Source organism: Babylonia areolata, chromosome 23 (genome assembly GCF_041734735.1).
Source record: "Babylonia areolata isolate BAREFJ2019XMU chromosome 23, ASM4173473v1, whole genome shotgun sequence".
Lineage (NCBI taxonomy): Eukaryota > Metazoa > Mollusca > Gastropoda > Neogastropoda > Buccinidae > Babylonia > Babylonia areolata.
This window is the reverse complement of record NC_134898.1, coordinates 5,935,798-5,957,902: the sequence shown is the minus strand read 5'-3', so window position 1 is coordinate 5,957,902 and position 22,105 is coordinate 5,935,798. Positions and strand designations below refer to the sequence as shown.

The following is a 22,105-nucleotide window of genomic DNA, read 5'->3' as shown; positions in this document are numbered from 1 at the left end:
TTCGAATCCCTTTCTGACCAGTAGCTTCTCCCCTTCCACCAGACCTTAAAAAATTAAATGGTGGTCTGGACACTAGCAGTCATTCCGTGTGTAACATGCACTTAGCGCACGTCAAAGAACCCACGGCAACAAAAGAGTTGTAGAAACATCCACTTATAGAAGACAAAAAGGAAGTATAAAGGGTCAACGCTGTACGGTAGCGACACGCTCTCACTGGAGAGATCAGCCAGACATTTCTGTTGAGGCAAAGAATAATACACTACAATACACTACACTATAAATACGCTACAATACACTACACTGCACGCATACGAACGAAGACGCGTTGGCATGTGCACACTCACGCACAAGGACGCTCACAAAAGATCTTACGTACGCATGGAACTCGTCCACATGGAAAGCACACACATGCCGAAATAGAGAGGCTCGTTCTTACACGGCGCACGCATGCTCATGACAAGTAGGAAGTCATTTGGTTTGTTGGTGGCTTGGTTTGGCTTCTGTTGCTGCTGCTGTGGCGACTACTACTGCAGCTGCTACAATTAATGATGCTGCCACAACTACTATTACTACTGCTGCTGTTGTTACTGTTATTGCTGCTGCTACTACTCCTACTACTGTTATTATTATTGCTGCTGCCACTACCACTACTGATGCTGTTACTTGCAGCTGCCATTACTACCAGTATTGCTGTTGCTGTTATTGCTGCTACCACTACTATTGCCGTTACTATCATTGCGACTGCCACTACTACTACTACTACTACTACAGCTGCTACTGCTGTTACTATCATTGCGACTGCCACCACTACAGCCACTGCTGTTACTATTACTCCTGCTGCCACAACTACTACCACTACTGCTGTTACTATTATTGCTACTGCCACAACTACTACTGCCACTACTGCTGTTACTATTATTGCTGTTGCCACTACTACTACTACTACTGCTGCTGCTGCTGCTACGACCACTACCAGTAAGAACCAGGAAGGCGGTAGAATGACTAAGACGCTCATTGCCAATACAATGTCCGCGGGGTTCTGACTTCCCAAACCCACTCTCTCCCTTTCTCCTCCCAAGTTTGACTGCAAAATCAAACTGAGCATCTAGTCATTCGGGTGAGACGGTACACCGAGGTCCCGTATGCAGCGCGCACTTGGCGCACTGAAAAACAAACTAGCCAGCGACAACATCAGTAAGTGTTGTCCTCTAGGCCAAGTCTGTAGAAGAAATCCACTCTGACAGGTACACAGATATATAAGCAGGCACTCAAGACCTGACTAAGCGCGTGGGTTATGCTACTGGTCTGGCATCTGACTAGCAAATGTGGTGTATTGTATTATGGAATTGTCCGATCGACCATCATGATCTAACTATCACGTGTACAATACGAAATTTATGAAATATGATTTATTTCTAGCAGGGTTTCTTATTCCGGAATCTTTTATTTCAATGTTCGTGTTACTTTAGAACAGATCTCTTTTACTGCATATCACTTTTCTGATACTAAACCTGTCAGTTAACAATTCATGATAATTTTATAGAAGCATTTCTTGTCCTGAAATTGTGTTTCTTGATATTCATGCTATTTTACAAAGTGTGTGTGTGTGCGCGTGTGTGTGCGTGCGTGTGTGTGTGAGGGGATGGAGTGGGGAGGGTTGGAGGTATGTGTGGAAAATGTACCCGCGGTGTTGTATTACTTGCTTGTGTGCATTCAGCTTTATATATGTCGCTTTTTTGTATATATATATATCTTTGGTCCAACCTTTGTTTTGGCGTGTGTGTGTGTGTTGAGCTTGGCTGTGGACTGAATTATTGTGTAGGGTGAGTGACGAACCTGTTGATGCACAATTAATATCCAAATAGATGAATGAAGGTGTATTGTGTTGTATTGTACTGTATTGCATTGTACCACCACCACCACAACCACAAGAGCACTTCACCTTGCTCTGTCTCTTTGGCCTTCTTCTTGGCTCCAGCACTTTCATGGATCCGTTTTCTGACGGTCTCTATGCTTTCGGCCGTCACTTTTTCTCGCACCATCTCCACCATCTTCTCCTTCTCCAACCCAATCCGGGGCTGAATGATCTGGTCCACGTTCAGTACCTGTGCACGGAGGGAAGGGGTGGGGTGGGGTGGTGATGCAGGAAGGGGAGGTACAGGTGTGAAAATGTGGGTGAAGGACTGTTTCGGTGAGTGGGGGAGGGGTGATTCACTGATATATATATCTATATATATATATATTTTTTTTTTTTTTTTTTCCCCCCGAACAGACAGATTTCCCCCGCACAGTATCGTATTCATGTGATTGAAAACATGACAGATGTGCGACCGTGAAATGTCAGTTCTCTCTCCACACACAATCGACCCCAAACGCCGTCTCCACCCCCACACAACACAACACACACACACACCACACACACACACACACTGACCTCCGCGCCAAACGTGTGGGCCAGCACATAGCAGAGGGTGGTCTTTCCGGACAGGGGAGGGCCCAGCACGGACAGCTTGCAGGGGGGCCGGGGCTGGGGGGGCAGCAGGTAGGGGCGGGGGTCCGCCACGAACTGCTCCATGGTGTCCGCGCTCGACAACACGTACATCTTGTCCAGAAACCTAGGGGGAGGGTGGCGGGGGTGAGTAAGGGGGTCGGGGGAGGGCATACCCAGGGAGAGATTAAAAAGGTGGAGGGTGGATGTATATGTAGGCATGCAGGTGGGTAAGGAGGTAGGTAGGTAGGTATGTAGGTAACAGGTAGGTTGATATAGAGAATAAGAATAAAGAATGATTTGGCAGGTGACTGAAATTGTTGCCCAATGGGTGGTAGGTAGATTAAATCTTTTGGGCACTTTCACAGGGTGATTTGACAGGTAGCTGAAAACTGTTGCGCAGGAGGTGTGTAGAAAAGTCTTTTAGACACCTCAACAGGGTGGTTTGACTAATAGGTGAAACTGTTGCACAGGAGGTCTGTAGAGAAGTCTTTTAGGCACCTTTACAGGGTGATTTGACTAGTAGGTGAAAACTGTTGCACAGGAGGTGTGTAGATAAGTCTTTTAGGCACCTTTACAGGGTGATTTGACAGGTAGCTGAAAACTGTTGCACAGGAGGTGTGTAGATAAGTCTTTTAGGCACCTCAACAGGGTGATTTGACAGGTAGCTGAAAACTGTTGCAAAGAAGGTGTGTAGATAAGTCTTTTAAGCACCTCAACAGGGTGATTTGACAGGTAGCTGAAAACTGTTGCAAAGGTGTGTAGATAAGTCTTTTGAGCACCTCAACAGGGTGATTTGACAGGTAGCTGAAAACTGTTGCAAAGAAGGTGTGTAGATAAGTCTTTTAGGCACCTCAACAGGGTGATTTGACTAGTAAGTGAAACTGTTGCACAGGAGGTGTGTAGATAAGTCTTTTAGGCACCTCAACAGGGTGATTTGACTAGTAGCTGAAAACTGTTGCACAGGAGGTGTGTAGATAAGTCTTTTAAGCACCTTCAAAGGGTGATTTGACAGGTAGCTGAAATTGCTGCACAACAAGTGTGTAGGTCAGTCTTATGCACCTCAACAGGGTGACTGGGTAGGTAGCTTAAATTGTTGCACAATAACTAGGTAGATGAGTCTATTATGTTCCTCAGTAGGATAATTTGGCAGGTGACAAAATTGTTGCATGTGGATTCATCTTTATGTACTTCAATAAGATGATTTCGGAGGCAGGTAAAACTGTGCCACTACCCATGTGGATAAGTCTTTATGTACCTCAATAAGATAATTTGGAAGGAAGGTAAACCTGCATCACTATCTCACCCAAGTTCCATTAACGATACATATACAACCAAACTCTTTTTTTTTTTCACCATGCTCTCCTCTGTCGTTGCATATATTGTTTTTGAGATTGGATTTTCTTCTATAATCATTTCTCCTTAATTTCCAAACCCCAAAGCATACTCAATCGTTTCAAATTGTTTCTTATTAAGAATGTCACTGCAAAGGTTAATTTTCGGTTTTTAAATCATTATTCTACATAACATTGACAACTGATCATCTTTTGAAAGTCGAAGGTCCCTATTGCCACCCGTCTGTTTCCCCATCCTGAACCGGGCAGATATGTCCATGAATGTTTCAAAGTTAATAAACTGATGATCATTGTTTTCTTCTGCAGATATGTATTTCCCATTCAGTCTGCAGTCACGCACTCTTGGGTGTGTTCTTTAATCACTTTTTTTTCATTAATTCCTTTATTAACGTTTTTCTGTTCCCTTGGTCGATTCTGTTATGAATAAATGAGTGATTTCTCTCTCTCTCCATCTCTCTCAACACACACACACACACACCTACCCACGACCTAACACACACACCCACTTCCCCACCACGTCACTCCCCCTTCACCCCCACCCCCAGTCACACACTCACCACTCCCCTCTCCCTCCCCCCCCCCCCACCTACCCACGACCTAACACACACACCCACTCCCCCCCCCCACGTCACAGCCCTTCACCCCCACCGCAATTCACACCCCCCCACCACCACCCCCACACACGTACACACACACACCTCCACCCCACACCCCTAGCCCTCCCCCCCCCCCCCCCGGCCCCCAAACCCCCCACCCCCTTGTATTACCCGACAGCAAAGTTGGCTTTGCCAGGCACCCTGTTCCCATCGAACAGGGCAACTGGACAGTGGCGGAGCCAGCGACTTCGCCGCCAGCGGTACCGTGGAGCCACCATCCGCCTGGGGGCCAGGGCCCGCATCAGTTCGTCCGTGGGCAGGTTGTCCTCTTCGTTGAAGTCCGCCCCTGGCCCCCCGGCCCCCTCTTCCTTCTCCTCCTCCTCCTCGTCGGCGTCAGGCTCCTTCAGCTGCTGCACCGTGGCTGCCGGGGTCACCAGGAAACACTGCAGTCTGGTTACCACTTGCTGAACAAACAACACGTGTGTGTGTGTGTGTGTGTGTGTGTGTGTGTCACGAGCCTTTTACTGGGGAAAAAGACTATTTGTATTTGTATTTCTTTCTATCACAACAGATTTCTCTTTGTGAAATTCGGGCTGCTCTCCCCAGGCAGAGCGCGTCGCTATACAACAGCGCCACCTTTTTTTTTTTTTTTTTCCCATGCGTGCAGTTTTATTTGTTTTTCCTATCGAAGTGGATTTTTCTACAAATTTTTGCTAGGAACAACTCTTTTTTGCTGTGGGTTCTTTTACGTGCGCTAAGTGCATGCAGCACACGGGACCTCGGTTTATCATCTCATCCGAATGACTAGCGTCCAGACCACCACTCAAGGTCCAGTGGAGGGGGAGAAAATATCAGCGGCTGAGCCGTGATTCGAACCAGCAAGCTCTGATTCTCTCGCTTCCTAGGCGGACGCATTACCTCTAGGCCATCACTCCACCTGGAGACAAGGTGTATGATAAGTCAGACGTGTTCGACTAGGACCATCAGAACAGCAGAGGTGATAACAACTGCTGTCCTGACTATTTAGGCTAGAATTTTTTTTTTTTTTTTTTTTTTAGAGAGTGTCTTGCCCATGTTACATACCCACTCTCTCGGCCAAGAGGGTTTTTCGGATAGTCGGCGTTGGGATAGTTCCCCAAAAGGCCAGCTAGCCCCCAAGGCTGCAGCACTAAGAGCCAGTGCAATTTTGCCTCCTGGTTTGAGAGTCACAGTCCTTCACAGGAGACATGTAGAAATAACGACAAAGGAGAAAGAAAACAAAAACAAAAACAGGGAGAGACAGAGACAGAGAGAGACAGACAGACAGAGGAAGAAAGAGAGAGAGAGGAAGGGGAAGAAAGAGAGAGATAGAGAGAGAGAAAGAGAAGAAGAGGAAGAAACAGCGAGAGAGAAAGGGAGAGAGAGAGGGGGGGGGGAGAAAGAGAGAGAGAGAGAGAGAGAACCGTTGAACAGTCAATGACCTTGGCAAGTACATCAGCGGGCTGGTTTCCGTCCAGGTTGATAATGTACTCTGGGTCATGGGCTGCCAACAGGTCCTGGCGTGAGAGAATGGAATGCATATTAACCCCATGGCTGCTGTCACACACACACACACACAAATGAACACCTAACACTCACACACATGCACACGCACACCAATCACAAATAAACGAAGAAAGAAAGACCCCCCACACACACACACCTCCATCCCCCGACACACACACACCCCTCCACCCCCCCCCCCCACCGTCCCGACACACACACACAACCCTCCACCCACCCCCCACCCCCCCGACACACACACACACGCACACCCTCTCAACTACCTGGAAGACAGGAGCTATCTTGGTGTTGTAGAAGTTGAGCGTGTTCTCAGCGTGCGGACTGGCGTCCTCCGGCCTGACCAGCAGGCGGGCCAGCACCTGTTTGCTCAGCTTGTCCGACGACCCCTCCTCCTCCTCGTCCTCCTGGTGCAGTCCAACACCCACGCCCGTCAACCACTTGACCATCAGTACTTACAGACGGGCTTCGCCAAACAATGGGTCGTTGTTAGGCTCAACTTCACATCTCCACATAAACTTCCTTGTGGAATCTAAGCCTTTGACAACTTGACTTCATCTGGTATGGACGTTTGTGAACAGGTCGTTATTCAACTCAAACTCAGTTATCCCATGTTGTGGAATAAATTCAGCAGGGTCAGATTCATTGATTATCTTATAAATAACCCCCCCTCCCTCTCTCTCTTTCTCTCTCTATATATATTGTACATACGTATAGAAAAAGTGTGTGTGTGTGTGTGTGTGTGTGTGTGTGTGTGTGTGTGTGTGTGTGTGTGTGTGTGTGTGTGTGTGCATACATGCGTTCCTGTACGGGCATGCATTCCATGTCAACGTGGGACAAAATAGTTTTCCATAGCTGTTGCAAGGGACAGAGAGGACCCCATTAACCTCTGAGTGTCTTCAACGCGTGTTTAACTTGTCACTTACAAGATCCCCTTCCTCTTCCTCCTCCTCCTCCTCCTCTTCTTCTTCGCCGCCTTCTTTGGGCTGTCAAATAAAAAGCAGTCACGCCTGATTTAGCAGGTCTCCAGTTTCAAGTTTCAATGACCCTTTCACTCATATTGGAGTATAGAGGACCAGTACAAAATAACGATTTCATACCCAGAATAAAGAAATACATGAAAAAACAAAAAAAACAAACACCAAAAACAAAACAAAAAAACAAAACCCAAACACCAAAGTCTTTTAACCCCATGAGTATCTGGCCAACATTTTGCAAGTTAGATAAACTTACAACAGAAACGACTTTTTTGTTTGCCTCAATTGAGCATAATATTAAGAAAAAAAAATTAATCGATTTCAAAGACATTTTACAGCATGAAGCAACTGTCGCTGGCCTTTTAACCCCTTAACTGCTGAGCTGTGGTGAAAGGAGATCAGAGTGGTCCGAGGTTGAAGTGCAGTTGCCACTGTCTGTGCACTGGTCACAGGTAGGACTGGTTTTACTGGACACAACAACGTACGTGTTACAGCCCCAAAACAAACACAAGTCCAAAAACAGACTGGCGACAGACATCCTGACATGTAACCTCTGTCTTACCTCAGTGAGATGACATCCTGACATGTAACCTCTGTCTTATCCAGTGAGATGACATCCTGACATGTAACCTCTGTCTTACCTCAGTGAGATGACATCCTGACATGTAACCTCTGTCTTACCTCAGTGAGATGACATCCTGACATGTAACCTCTGTCTTATTCAGTGAGATGACATCCTGACATGTAACCTCTGTCTTACCTCAGTGAGATGACATCCTGACATGTAACCTCTGTCTTACCTCAGTGAGATGACATCCTGACATGTAACCTCTGTCTTATTCAGTGAGATGACATCCTGACATGTAACCTCTGTCTTATTCAGTGATATGACATCCTGACCTCTAGCCTCTGTCTTATTCAGTGAGGTGACAAACTGACCTGTAACCTCTAATTCAGTGAGGTGACATCCTGACCTGTAACCTCTGTCTGTTTATAGTGAGGTGACAACCTGACCTATAACCTCTGTCTTATTTCAGTGAGGTGACATCCTGACCTGCAGCATCTGTCTTATTCAGTGAGGTGACATCCTGACCTCTAACCTCTGTCTGTTTTTAGTGAGATGACATCCTGACATGTAACCTGTCTTATTCAGTGAGATGACATCCTGACATGTAACCTCTGTCTTATTCAGTGATATGACATCCTGACCTCTAGCCTCTGTCTTATTCAGTGAGGTGACAAACTGACCTGTAACCTATGTCTTACCTCAGTGAGGTGACATCCTGACCTGTAACCTATGTCTTACCTCAGTGAGGTGACATCCTGACCTGTAACTGCTGTCTTACCTCAGTGAGGTGACATCCTGACCGTAACTTCTGTCTTATCTCAGTGAGGTGACATCCTGACCGAAACTTCTGTCTTATTCAGTGAGGTGACATCCTGACCGTAACTTCTGTCTTATTCAGTGAGGTGACATCCTGACCGAAACTTCTGTCTTATTCAGTGAGGTGACATCCTGACCGAAACTTCTGTCTTATTCAGTGAGGTGACATCCTTACCGTAACTTCTGTCTTATTCAGTGAGGTGACATCCTTACCGTAACTTCTGTCTTATTCAGTGAGGTGACATCCTTACCGTAACTTCTGTCTTATTCAGTGAGGTGACATCCTGACCGAAACTTCTGTCTTATTCAGTGAGGTGACATCCTTACCGTAACTTCTGTCTTATTCAGTGAGGTGACATCCTGACCGAAACTTCTGTCTTATTCAGTGAGGTGACATCCTGACCGAAACTTCTGTCTTATTCAGTGAGGTGACATCCTGACCGAAACTACTGTCTTATTCAGTGAGGTGACATCCTGACCGAAACTTCTGTCTTATTCAGTGAGGTGACATCCTGACCGTAACTTCTGTCTTATTCAGTGAGGTGACATCCTGACCGTAACTTCTGTCTTACCTCATTGAGGTGACATCCTGACCGAAACTTCTGTCTTATTCAGTGAGGTGACATCCTGACCGTAACTTCTGTCTTATTCAGTGAGGTGACATCCTGACCGAAACTACTGTCTTATTCAGTGAGGTGACATCCTGACCTCAGTCCCAAAACAAACACAAGTCCAAAAACAGACTTGTGACAGACAACCTAACCTGTAACATTTGTCTTACCTCGGTGAGATGACATCCTGACATGTAACCTCTGTCTTATTCAGTGAGATGACATCCTGACATGTAACCTCTGTCTTATTCAGTGAGGTGACATCCTGACCTGTAACCTGTCTTATTCAGTGAGATGACATCCTGACCTGTAACCTCTGTCTTACCTCAGTGAGGTGACAACCTGACCTGTAACCTCTGTCGTACCTCAGTGAGGTGACAACCTGACCTGTAACCTCTGTCGTACCTCAGTGAGGTGACATCCTGACCTGTAACCTCTGTCTTATTCAGTGAGGTGACATCCTGACCTGTAACCTCTGTCTTATTCAGTGAGGTGACATCCTGACCTGTAACATGTCTTATTCAGTGAGATGACATCCTGACCTGTAACCTCTGTCTTACCTCAGTGAGATGACATCCTGACCTGTAACCTCTGTCTTACCTCAGTGAGGTGACAACCTGACCTGTAACCTCTGTCGTACCTCAGTGAGGTGACATCCTGACCTGTAACCTCTGTCTTATTCAGTGAGATGACATCCTGACATGTAACCTCTGTCTTATTCAGTGAGGTGACATCCTGACCTGTAACCTGTCTTATTCAGTGAGATGACATCCTGACCTGTAACCTCTGTCTTACCTCAGTGAGGTGACAACCTGACCTGTAACCTCTGTCGTACCTCAGTGAAGTGACATCCTGACCTGTAACCTCTGTCTTATTCAGTGAGGTGACATCCTGACCTGTAACTGCTGTCTGTTTTCAGTGAGGTGACACCCTGACCTGTAACCTGTCTTACCCAGTGACGTGTAACCTCTGTTTGATCTCAGCGAGGTGACAACCTGACCTGTAACCAGTCTTATCTCAGCGAGGTGACATCCTGACCTGTAACCTCTGTCTTACCCAGTGACCTGTATCCTCTGTTTTATCCAGTGACCTGTAACTTCTGTTTTATCTCAGCGAGGTCACATCCTGACCTGTAACCTCTGTCTTATCCCAGTGACCTGTAACCTGTCTTACCCAGTGACCTGTAACCTCTGTTTGATCTCAGTGAGGTGACATCCTGACCTGTAACCTCTGTCTTATCCCAATGACCTCTGTCTTATCCCAGTGACTTGTAACCTCTGTCTTATCCCAGTGACCTGTAACCTCTGTCTTACCCAGTGACCTGCAACCTCTGTCTTATCCCAGCGACCTGCAACCTCTGTCTTATCCCAGTGACCTGTAACCTGTCTTACCCAGTGACCTGTAACCCCTGTTTGATCTCAGCGAGGTGACATCCTGACCTGTAACCTCTGTCTTACCCAGTGACCTGTAACCCCTATTTGGTCTCAGCGAGGTGACAGACCTTCACCGACGTGACCAACATAGCGGTCAGCAGCAGTCAATGGGTGAGGAAACGCGGAGACAGGCAGGCTGACAGAAAGAACGAGGAACAAAAAAATCAAAAAGAAGAAAATAAATGAGCGAATGATCTAATGCTTGTTTCGATGCTTTTCCCGGGCGTGAAGCTATACTTTGTACTGAGATAAGCGATGAAAAACGAAATGATTTTTTTTTCAAGTATAAAAATGACAGAAACATATGAAAACAAGAACAGAAATAAGGACAAATATAAAAGAAAAAGAAAAAAAATGACAACAAGGAAGAGACTGACATAAGCTTTCAGCTGGGCTTACAGCAAACTGAGAGACGTGTGATCACTGGTTTCTTCACTGCAGTCCAACGACTAAACATTTACAGTTTTGTCTTTTGTGAAAGACTATGGCTCTCAAACTAGGAGGTAAGACTGCACTGGTTGTTGGTGCTGCAGCCTTGGGGGCTAGTTGGTCGTTTAAGAACCATCCCAACGCCGACTGCCCTTAAACCTTTTTGGCCGAGAGAGTTGGGATGTAACTTGGGCAAGACACTCTCATTTTGATCAAATTCTGGTCCAGATAGCTCGGGCAAGCACTTGCCTCCTCTGCTGTCCTGACGGTCTTAGCTGGACACGATTGACAATCATACAAGTTATAGTTTCACAGGTTTATCTGGTGCGTGCAGCTGTCCAGAAAAAAAAAGAAGAAAGCAGGGAAGAACAGCAATGAAAGACGAAAAAGAGAAAAGAAAGTGGGTGTTACACGTGACCTTTTTGACAGGTTTATCCGGAGCGTACACTTCCCTGGGGTACACCTTCCCTGTCACAGGGTCCACCTTCAGGCCATGGCGTCGCTGAAGCACGTCCTCGTCACTCATCTGAGACCATGTGCGGTAGGGCAGGATAGGGTAGGAAGGACAGGACAGGACAGGACAGGATCGTCATCATTCATCCGAGAAAACGTGCAGTAAGGCAGGATAGGACAGGACAGGACAGGATCGTCATCATTCATCTGAGAAAACGTGCAGTAAGGCAGGACAGGACAGGACAGGACAGGACAGGATCGTCATCATTCATCTGAGACAACGTGCAGTAAGGCAGGATAGGACAGGACAGGACAGGAAAGGATCGTCATCATTCATCTGAGACAACGTGCAGTAAGGCAAGATAGGACAGGACAGGACAGGACAGGACAGGATCGTCATCATTCATCTGAGACAACGTGCAGTAAGGCAGGATAGGACAGGACAGGACAGGACAGGAAAGGATCGTCATCATTCATCTGAGACAACGTGCAGTAGGGCAGGATAGGACAGGACAGGACAGGGCAAGATCGTCAACATTAATCTGAAACAAGATAGGACAGGACAGGACAGGGTAGGATAGGATAGGATGGTATGGTATAGTACAGGATAGCAAAGGGCAGGATAGGGCAGTATAGCCAATATGGTATGAAAAGGCAGGAAAGTGCAAGACAGGATGGGGTAGGAAAGGGCAGGATAGTGGAGGATAGGATAGGACAAGTAGGGAAAAGCAGGGCAGGATAGGACAGTGTATGATAGGACAGTATAGGATAGAAAAGGGCAGGGTAGTATAGGACAGGATAGGATACGAAAGTGTAGGACAGGACAGGACAGTAAAGGATAGTAAAGGGCAGGGCAGTTTAGGACAGGACAGGACAGGGTAGGACAGGACAGTATAGGACAGTAAAGGGCAGGGCAGTATAGGACAGGATAGGAAAGTGTAGGACAGGACAGTATAGGATAGTAAAGGGCAGGGCAGTTTAGGACAGGACAGGGAGGGCAGGACAGGACAGTATAGGACAGTAAAGGGCAGGGCAGTATAGGACAGGATAGGATATGAAAGTGTAGGACAGGACAGTATAGGATAGTAACGGGCAGGGCAGTTTAGGACAGGACAGGACAGGGTAGGACAGGACAGTACAGGACAGTAAAGGGCAGGGCAGTATAGGACAGGATAGGAAAGTGTAGGACAGGACAGTATAGAATAGTAAAGGGCAGGGCAGTATAGGACAGGATAGGAAAGTGTAGGACAGGACAGTATAGGATAGTAAAGGGCAGGGCAGTATAGGACAGGACAGGACAGGACAGGACAGGGTAGGACAGGACAGTATATGACAGTAAAGGGCAGGGCAGTATAGGGCAGGGTAGGACGAGACAGTATAGGACAGTAAAGGGCAGGGCAGTATAGGACAGGACAGGAAAGTGTATGACAAGGCAGTATAGGATAGTAAAGGGCAGGGCAGTATAGGACAGAGTAGGACAAGACAGTATAGGACAGAAAAGGGCAGGGCAGTATAGGACAGGATAGGAAAAAGTAGGACAGGACAGTATAGGATAGTAAAGGGCAGGGCAGTATAGGACAGGATAGGAAAGTGTAGGACAGGACAGTATAGGACAGGACAGGACAGGACAGGGTAGGACAGTATATGACAGTAAAGGGCAGGGCAGTATAGGACAGGACAGGACAGGGTAGGACAGGACAGTATATGACAGTAAAGGGCAGGGCAGTATAGGACAGGACAGGACAGGACAGGGTAGAACAGGACAGTATATGACAGGAAAGGGCAAGGCAGTATAGGACAGGACAGGAAAGTGTAGGACAGGACAGTATAGGATAGTAAAGGGCAGGGCAGTATAGGACAGGATAGGAAAGTGTAGGACAGGACAGTATAAGACAGTAAAGGACAGGGCAGTATAGGAAGGATAGGACAGGGTAGGACAGGACAGTATAGGATAGTAAACGGCAGGGCAGTATAGGACAGGAAAGGACAGTAAATTTAGGACAATGTAGCACAGGATAGGTTAGGAAAGCACAGGCCAGCATATGACAGGACAGAATCGTAAAAATGTAGTATGGGGCAGGCAGAACAGGACAGTAAAAGGGTTGGAAAGGGCAGGCCAGTACAGGACAGGGTAGGGTGGGAAATGACAGGGCAGGGTGGGAAAGAACTAGGACTCTATTATAAGGCAGGACATGATAGGAAAGGGGACAGGGTAGGACAGTATGGGACTGGATAGGGAGAGGAAGGATAGCCTGGGACAGGAAAGGGTAGGAACTGGTAGGACAAAACAATACAGGGGAGGAAAGGGTAGGACAGGGAAGGAAATAATAGGACAAAACAAGACAGGACAGGTTAGGGTAGAACACAGAGTAGGGACAGGAAAGGGTGGGACAGACATGACAGTATAGGACAGAACAGGAAAGGCTAAGGTAGAGTAGGGTCTGGCACACATAGGGTAGGACAGGGTAAGATAGGGTAGAGCAGGACATGATGGCACGCGTGCTATGTCATGCATGGTGGAAAGAATATGCTACTTGATAATCCTTACGATATTTATATCTGATACAGCCAGAATAGAATAGAATTGGAAAGGACAAGACAGGACAGGGTAAGACAGAGCTGGATAGGGCATGAGACTTGATTAAAGACTGAATTCAAGCTTGGGAAGAGGCATTGTTAGCATGTGAACATTTCTTTTGTCGTTTACTATCATGTCAGTAACAATTGAAATTTGAGGGACACATCCACACACATAATCAGACAGACAGACAGACAGACAGAGACAGACAGACAGACACAGAAAGAGGCTTGAAATCACAAAAAAGACGTCTCGCCTCAGTCGACGTATCGTCATTTCTGATCACACTCTTACATTATCGTGCGCTGACTTTTAAGGGGGGACACGGCAGCGCAAAAGAGACCAAAATTATGAATTTTCATGATTTGGTTTTTTGATGGATTTTGATTCTTGAACATCTCTTCTATCATATGCATAAGTTTTTCCACTATAAAGATGTATTTAACAATGAAAAAATTGCCAATAAAGATTGCTTGCTGAATCACGGAAGTGTTCATTAATAATTTTTTGTTCAATTTCGACGCAAGTCGTCAAGTTTCTGGCCTTGACAACATACCTTTGACTTGCTCAATGATGAGTAAATCTACAACCATGAGACTGCATGATTGTTTTATGACATGTTATTGAAGTTTTGTCACGAGTATGTATGAAAATATTCTCTGAAGTTTTAATTCATAGCAGTTCCAATATTTTTACTCATTAAAAAAATTTGATGATTTCGCAATATCCAAAATTTCAAAAATTCATGAAAAGTACAATAATTGAAGAATCAACACAATCTCACGTGAAAATGAAGATAATGTCATTGTGTATCAAGTCCACATAACAAAAAAGTGTCTGCACGCACGACATGGACCACAAAACTGATTTCTTCGAGACATTGTTTGGCGGTCATTTTGATTTGTTTCCATAGCAACGGGTATTCACAGAAATCTAAGAACACTTTTTTGTGATCCACAAGTGATGATACACCTAGCAGACAAAAAAGGAGAGATACAGTCGGAGAGAGAGAGAAAAAAAGGCGTTGTTTGACTGTAGTGTCTGGCCTTAAGTCACAGCAGTTCATCGTCGTCATCGATTTCTCCACGTAAAAAAGTCCACCACGAGCTTCCAAGTCCTTGTCAAAGATACGGACTGGCATCGTCGTGGCAGAATCGGTTGGGCATTGCACTTCTGACCGGGTGTGCGTTCACCAGTGATGAAGGGTTGAAGACCCTGTTTCGCCATGGTGTTGTGTCCATGGGAAAATTGAGGTACCACGAGAAATCTCCGCCCTTCCTCTGACTGTTTGTTACCTTTTGAAACTTCCTCGTGTCAATACAAGAACCTATGGTGAACGTTCTTTCTTCTTTGCTGCTCCTCACATCTGGAACAACCTTCCTCATCATATCCGTGCATCTGATTCTATTTCTGTCTATAACAGTATAAGTACTCTCAGCTTCCTTTTCTCCAACACCACCCATGTCAGCTCACTTTGGATGTATGTACAGTGGGAAAGGGAGAGTGTGAGTGGGGGGAGGGGTTTTTGAGAAAGAGTTGTCATGCATGTTTTATGTTACTTGTATCATTTTTCTTTCATGTAAACAGTAAAGCGCCCTGAGCTCTTAGTGAGAAAGGGCGCTATATAAATGTACATTATCATTATTACTTTTTATTATTACTTCACGTCCATTTTTCTCACTGCTCCCAACAGTGAGTGGGTACATGACTTTGGTCGTTGAAAAGTGGAAACGGCGATTGGAGACGGCTGGGTCCCGCCTTCCTCCTGTGCCGAGTCCTATCAGTATCAGTATCAGCAGCTCAAAGAGCAGTCACTGCGTTCGGTCAAATCCATATACGCTACACCACATCTGCCAAGCAGATGCCTGACCAGCAGCGTAACCCAATGCGCTTAGTCAGGCCTTGAGAAAAAAAAAGATAAATAAAATACAATAAAATAAAATAAAAATAAAATAATAAAATAAAAACAAAATAAAATAAATAAAGTAAAAGATAACAAAAATTAAAATAATAATAATAATGATTTTAAAAATAAATGAATAATAATAATAATACTATACACACGAAGACAGGCAGATAGCTGGCTATATACACGCCGTACACACCTTGATGTTGATGAGGAAGTCAGGCTGTAGGTCCCAGCCGTTAATCAGCGACATCTGGTCCTGGATAGTTTTTGTCGATTCCGACAAACACGGTAGGTCATCCAGAATATAGCCTGCAAAACAGAAAACTCATGAGGAAAGGGGAGGTGGAGGAGGGGGGGGGGGAGGGGGGGGGGAGCTGAAACACACACACACATACACACACACAAAGGTATATCCTTCAAGACTCACATGTGACGACTGCTAAATCCCAAAACAAGTGATTCCATAAAAACAAAAACAAAAAAAACTGACAAGACTACACACACACACACACTCACGCACACCTAAAACAACATGATCATTACGATTACATTGCCTAACGTTCTGTGTAAACCCACGTTGGCCAAAAGTGATGTGGTACCCACAAACCAAGGACGTACAGATATGAAAAATAGCTTCTATCAGTGCGACAGGGTTAGACAGTGACCCATGAGGTTCAGTCAGGAAGAATGGCTTTTTACAGTGAGACAGGGTTTGACAGTGACCCATGAAGAATGGCTTTTTACAGTGAGACAGGGTTTGACAGTGACCCATGAGGTACAGTTATGAAGAATGGTTTTTTTTTATAGTGAGACAGGGTTTGACAGTGACCCATGAGGTACAGTTATGAAGAATGGCTTTTTTTTTTTTTTTTACAGTGAGACAGGGTTTGACAGTGACCCATGAGGTTCGGTTATGAAGAATGGTTTTTTACAGTGAGACAGGGTTTGACAGTGACCCATGAAGAATGGCTTTTTACAGTGAGACAGGGTTTGACAGTGACCCATGAGGTACAGTTATGAAGAATGGCTTTTTACAGTGATACAGGGTTTGACAGTGACCCATGAGGTACAGTTATGAAGAATGGCTTTTTACAGTGAGACAGGGTTTGACAGTGACCCATGAGGTACAGTTATGAAGAATGGCTTTTTACAGTGAGACAGGGTTTGACAGTGACCCATGAGGTACAGTTATGAAGAATGGCTTTTTACAGTGAGACAGGGTTTGACAGTGACCCATGAAGAATGGCTTTTTACAGTGAGACAGGGTTTGACAGTGACCCATGAAGAATGGCTTTTTACAGTGAGACAGGGTTTGACAGTGACCCATGAGGTACAGTTATGAAGAATGGTTTTTTTTTATAGTGAGACAGGGTTTGACAGTGACCCATGAGGTACAGTTATGAAGAATGGCTTTTTTTTTTTTTTTTACAGTGAGACAGGGTTTGACAGTGACCCATGAGGTTCGGTTATGAAGAATGGTTTTTTACAGTGAGACAGGGTTTGACAGTGACCCATGAAGAATGGCTTTTTACAGTGAGACAAGGTTTGACAGTGACCCATGAGGTTCAGTCAGGAAGAATGGCTTTTTACAGTGATACAGGGTTTGACAGTGACCCATGAAGAATGGCTTTTTACAGTGATACAGGGTTTGACAGTGACCCATGAAGAATATCTTTTTACAGTGAGACAGGGTTTGACAGTGACCCATGAGGTACAGTTATGAAGAATGGCTTTTTACAGTGATACAGGGTTTGACAGTGACCCATGAAGAATGGCTTTTTACAGTGATACAGGGTTTGACAGTGACCCATGAAGAATATCTTTTTACAGTGAGACAGGGTTTGACAGTGACCCATGAGGTACAGTTATGAAGAACAGCTTTTTACAGTGATACAGGGTTTGACAGTGACCCATGAGGTACAGTTATGAAGAATGGCTTTTTACAGTGAGACAGGCTTTGACAGTGACCCATGAGGTTCAGTTATGAAGAATGGCTTTTATTTACAGTAATACAGGGTTTGACAGTGACCCATGAAGAATGGCTTTTTACAGTGAGACAGGCTTTGACAGTAACCCATGAGGTTCAGTTATGAAGAATGGCTTTTTTTTTTTTTTTTTTTTTTTTTTTTAACAGTGAGACAGGCTCTGACACGGACCTACGACGAAGGAAACAACTAACTGATATAAATGTCGGAAGCAGGGTGAAGGTTGAAGAACATAACTGAGGGGCCCAGTTTTTACCGTGGTGAAACACTTTAGGGGCGGCAACCATGTCGTGAATCAACTGTATTACAACCGCCTCGGACACGTCTTCTCCCTTGGTCAGTGTCTTGACGCAGGCATTTCCCATCATGGTCTTTTTCTGCATGTGCTGGCTTATCAGGTGTGTGGCTGGAAGAAAAAGAAAAAAAAAAAAAGATCCACATACACACACTCACAAACGCTTCCGTGGATATATTAACGTAACCAAGCGACACGCGCGTGCGCGCTCTCAAATGCATGCATTCACTCACACAGGTTTCAAGTTCTCAACTCCTGTATAGAGCAACTCGTGAACTTACGCAAATAGCAAGAGCGTGAAAATGTTGTCCAACAAAACTGAACAACATTTCACAAATTCTTCAAGCTTTCTTAATCAATGTCAATTGTCCATGTTCACTATCATTTAGTAAATTGCAGAAACAGAAAACCAATGTGGAGTAACATACATATTTGACTTTTTTCCTATCGGGTCGTCAATTTGATACCAAACACGGCCAAGTTTCATTTTTTAAGATTTGTTTCTCAAACAAATGTAAAAAAACAACAACAAAACCCCCATAGATTTCAAGTCAATTATCCATGTTCGAAATTATCAGCTGTTTCACAGTCCAACAGCATTGATGAAGTGTGTGTGTGTGTGTGTGTGTGTGTGTTGTTGTTGTCGTTGTTGTTGTTGTTGTTGATTGCGCTTTTCTCTGTCCCATTTTTTAATCCACGAATGTGTATCGTTTCATTTCGATGTAAATCAAGCATTTCATTTGGAACACGATGGTAGATATACAACAGATAGACATAAAGACACACACACACACACACACACACACACACACACACACACACACACGTGCGCACGCAAGAGAGTACATGTCTGATTCGGAGTAACCAGACATACAGAACGAAAGCCGGCAGACATTCACACATGCGGACAGGCGGAAAGATACAATGTGTGTTCGCACACTGGCAGTCTGGCCAACTTCTGCTTGGACGAAAAGGAAGCGGGCACATGTGAACACAGCTTAATGCGTACACATGCAAGAGCATCTTAGAAGTTTGAAAATGTGTGTGTGTGTGTGTGTGTGTGTGTGACGCATGCACACCATGCTTGACGTGCTAATCATCCTCATTCACTCATTGTTCAACACGCACATTTCCCGACAACAGTCCACATACTCGCCAGCATAATTATAAGAACACGCTGCACATTTTCCAGTAAGCACGATTATGCTCTGTTTCAGTTTCAGTTTCAAGATGGTATCAGAGCGAGCGAAGTTGTTCATATGAGTTCGCTGCACCATACCTGCTTGAAAAAAAAGAGAGAAGAAAATAAACGAAAAAAAGGGGGTGGGGGGAGGGGGGAAGAAAAACTGAAACAGAAACTGCCTGGTTTCAGCATGCATTCAACGTGCTGGTCAGGCCTTGACACCTTTACCCTCAGTGTGCGTAAAACATCAACATACAATGAAATACAATATAATCATAATAATGATGATAATGACATGAAGGCTTATACAGCACGATTTCCCGCTTTCAGGATCGAGCAGGCTCACGTACCGTACCGCACTTTACAGTAAATAAAACAAACAAACAAATATGTAACATTTCAAAAAATATAATGATAAAAGTGAGATAAAACAATTCACACCCACATATCATTCACTGCACAAAAAAGGTACAACACACACACACACACTCACACACAACTAATATATCAACCTGAAAGCTAGAAATGACACTGAGAATCAACAGAGGTAAACAAACAAAAGAGTAAAAATTTTGATGAACTACACATTGAACACATAACACAAAATTCACCTATTTGAGAAAAATAAAACACCACCACAGACACTTCACATAAAAGTAACCAATTTAGAATATACTATAAGCATATGAAGTGATAATTCAATCACAATTCACGACCACTCAGTCACACAACGCATATACAAACAATGTTTAGCATGCAGATCATTACTCATGATTAAAAGACCAACAATGATCTCAGTAAAATAGGGCAACCACCAAAATGCCTGTCACAAGAAGCGAACGGTGTTCAATTTTGAGTGTACTGTTGAAACAGTTTAGTTGTTGTGTTGTTGCTGTTTTTGTTTTTTTTTTTTTTAATAAAACCAAAGTTAAAAAAACAAAAAAACAAGCAAAAAACGTATGTAAGTATATACATGAAAACATCATTATAAAGTGAAAGATGCGCAAGAGGTAAGTGTGATTGCGGGCCTGGAAGAGACCCATTGACCATCAGTGCTCACAGTTCAGCAGTTGACATTTCCACTCATCGGCCACCAGTTTAGCAAGCGTGCTCTTGCCCGATCCCGGCTTGCCCAACACCATGAAACACGTGGGCTTGGTGGAAAGGAAGCGGATCTCCGTCTGGACATCATGGGAGCACACACAGTATGGAATATGTGTGCACGTGTGTTCATGTGAACACACACACAGACGCACAATCAAACACACACAGACATAATTATATACACACACGCGCTTGCTTGCATTCACACACACACACACACACACACACTAAACTCAGACACACACCAACACTCAAATACACACATACACACACACGCGTGTGCACTCACAGACATACACGTGCACACGCACACACACGCACACTACCCCACAACTCCCATCCCCGCTACACACACACACACACACACACGAACACACTTTCCACCACCACCACCCTCCCCAATACACAGACACACACACACACGTTACCCCCACCACCATCCCTCCCCTCTACACACACACACACACACACACACACACACACACACACACACACACACACTACCCTACCGCACATCTCTCCCCTCCCCCGACCATCTCCCCCTTTCACACTTGATGAAGTCTCCCGTCGGAACGACGGATGAGTAGGCGGGCAGGTTTATCTGTCGGTGTGTGTCCTCATATGGGAGAAGAGGCCGATTCTGGATGCACAGCACTTCCCACAGGTGTTGCAAGGGAAAACGTCTCCAGAAGTTGAGCCCTGCTTCCTTCGCTCACGCTTCTCCTTTATGGCCAGCGTTCTGTCGTTCCGACATTAGCCTGGTTGCCTGACCAGCACAGGTGATTTTTTTTTTTTTTAGTGAGGAGTTGTGCAGTCCCTTCCCCACTCTCTCGCCTACCGACGCTCACAGTCCCACAGGTGCTGATACTGCCACGTGTAGGACGGCTTTGGCAGGTGCAGGTTTTTTCTTCAGAGCTCCGTCTCCTAGGAGGACTTCCAGCCAAGGATAAGAGCTCCTCCTGCCCTTTGGTCATCCCCTTCCGATTGGGAAAGGTTTCCTCCTCCGCCTGGTCCGTCGTTGGGAGACTTCACATGCGGCAGGTAGTACTGGGTTACATGGTACCAGTAGCAAGGGCTATGCCCCTGACCTGACACACACACAACCCTACCAAACAACTCCCACCCCATACCCCCTCCCTCCCACCTTCCCCTCCTACACACACACACACACAAATTACCCTACTGCACAACTCCCCCCCCCCTCCACACCTTCTCCACCTCACACACACACAGCCATACCACACAATCCTCCCCCCCCCCCACACACACACACCCTTCCCCCCCTTACACACACTCACTCACCTCATCCTCAGGATAAGGGTCGGTTTCTCTCAGGTACGGGGCATTGTGGATGACAACCTGTTTGACGTTGGGCAGTGTCAGCGGCACTGCGGTCAGATGGATGTCGGACTCGGACACGCTGGTCAGAGATAACGTCATGGAGCCCCGAAAGGCCTGTTTGCTCCCCTGTGCCGAGGCGGCCTTGTCGATTTTCTTTTCTTCTTCTTTCTCTGTCGCTTCATCTTGTTGTGGCTGTGGTTCTTCGTCTTCCTTTTTGGTGACCGGAGGCTCTTCTGACTCGGACATTGGGGCGTGTTGTTGTTGTTGTTGTTGGTGGTGGTGGTGGTAGTGATGGTGGTGGTGTTAGTTTCGTTGTTTGGTGGCTTTCTGGGTTTTTGTGGGGTTTTTTTTTTGTTTTCTTTTTTTTTGGGGGGGTTGTTTTTTGTTGGTTTTTTTCTTTCTTCTGTGTCTTTCTGTTTGTCTTTATCTATCATATTATATTATC

The 22,105-nt window shown here is 45.3% G+C and overlaps 1 protein-coding gene across 1 annotated transcript; it reads right to left on the bottom strand.

Annotated features, from left to right (window-relative positions):
- Window positions 1–222: 222 nt before the first annotated feature.
- LOC143298269 (adenylate kinase 9-like) lies at window positions 223–21,759 on the bottom strand. Its single transcript, XM_076611084.1, has 12 exons — window positions 21,622–21,759; window positions 20,276–20,396; window positions 17,994–18,143; window positions 15,949–16,061; window positions 11,231–11,338; window positions 6,905–6,964; window positions 6,245–6,385; window positions 5,900–5,974; window positions 4,611–4,903; window positions 2,435–2,615; window positions 1,943–2,105; window positions 223–236 (listed from the first exon to the last, which is right to left on the bottom strand). The coding sequence occupies exons 1-12, from the start codon at window positions 21,757–21,759 to the stop codon at window positions 223–225; spliced, it is 1,557 nt and encodes a 518-aa protein (XP_076467199.1).
- Window positions 21,760–22,105: the final 346 nt, after the last annotated feature.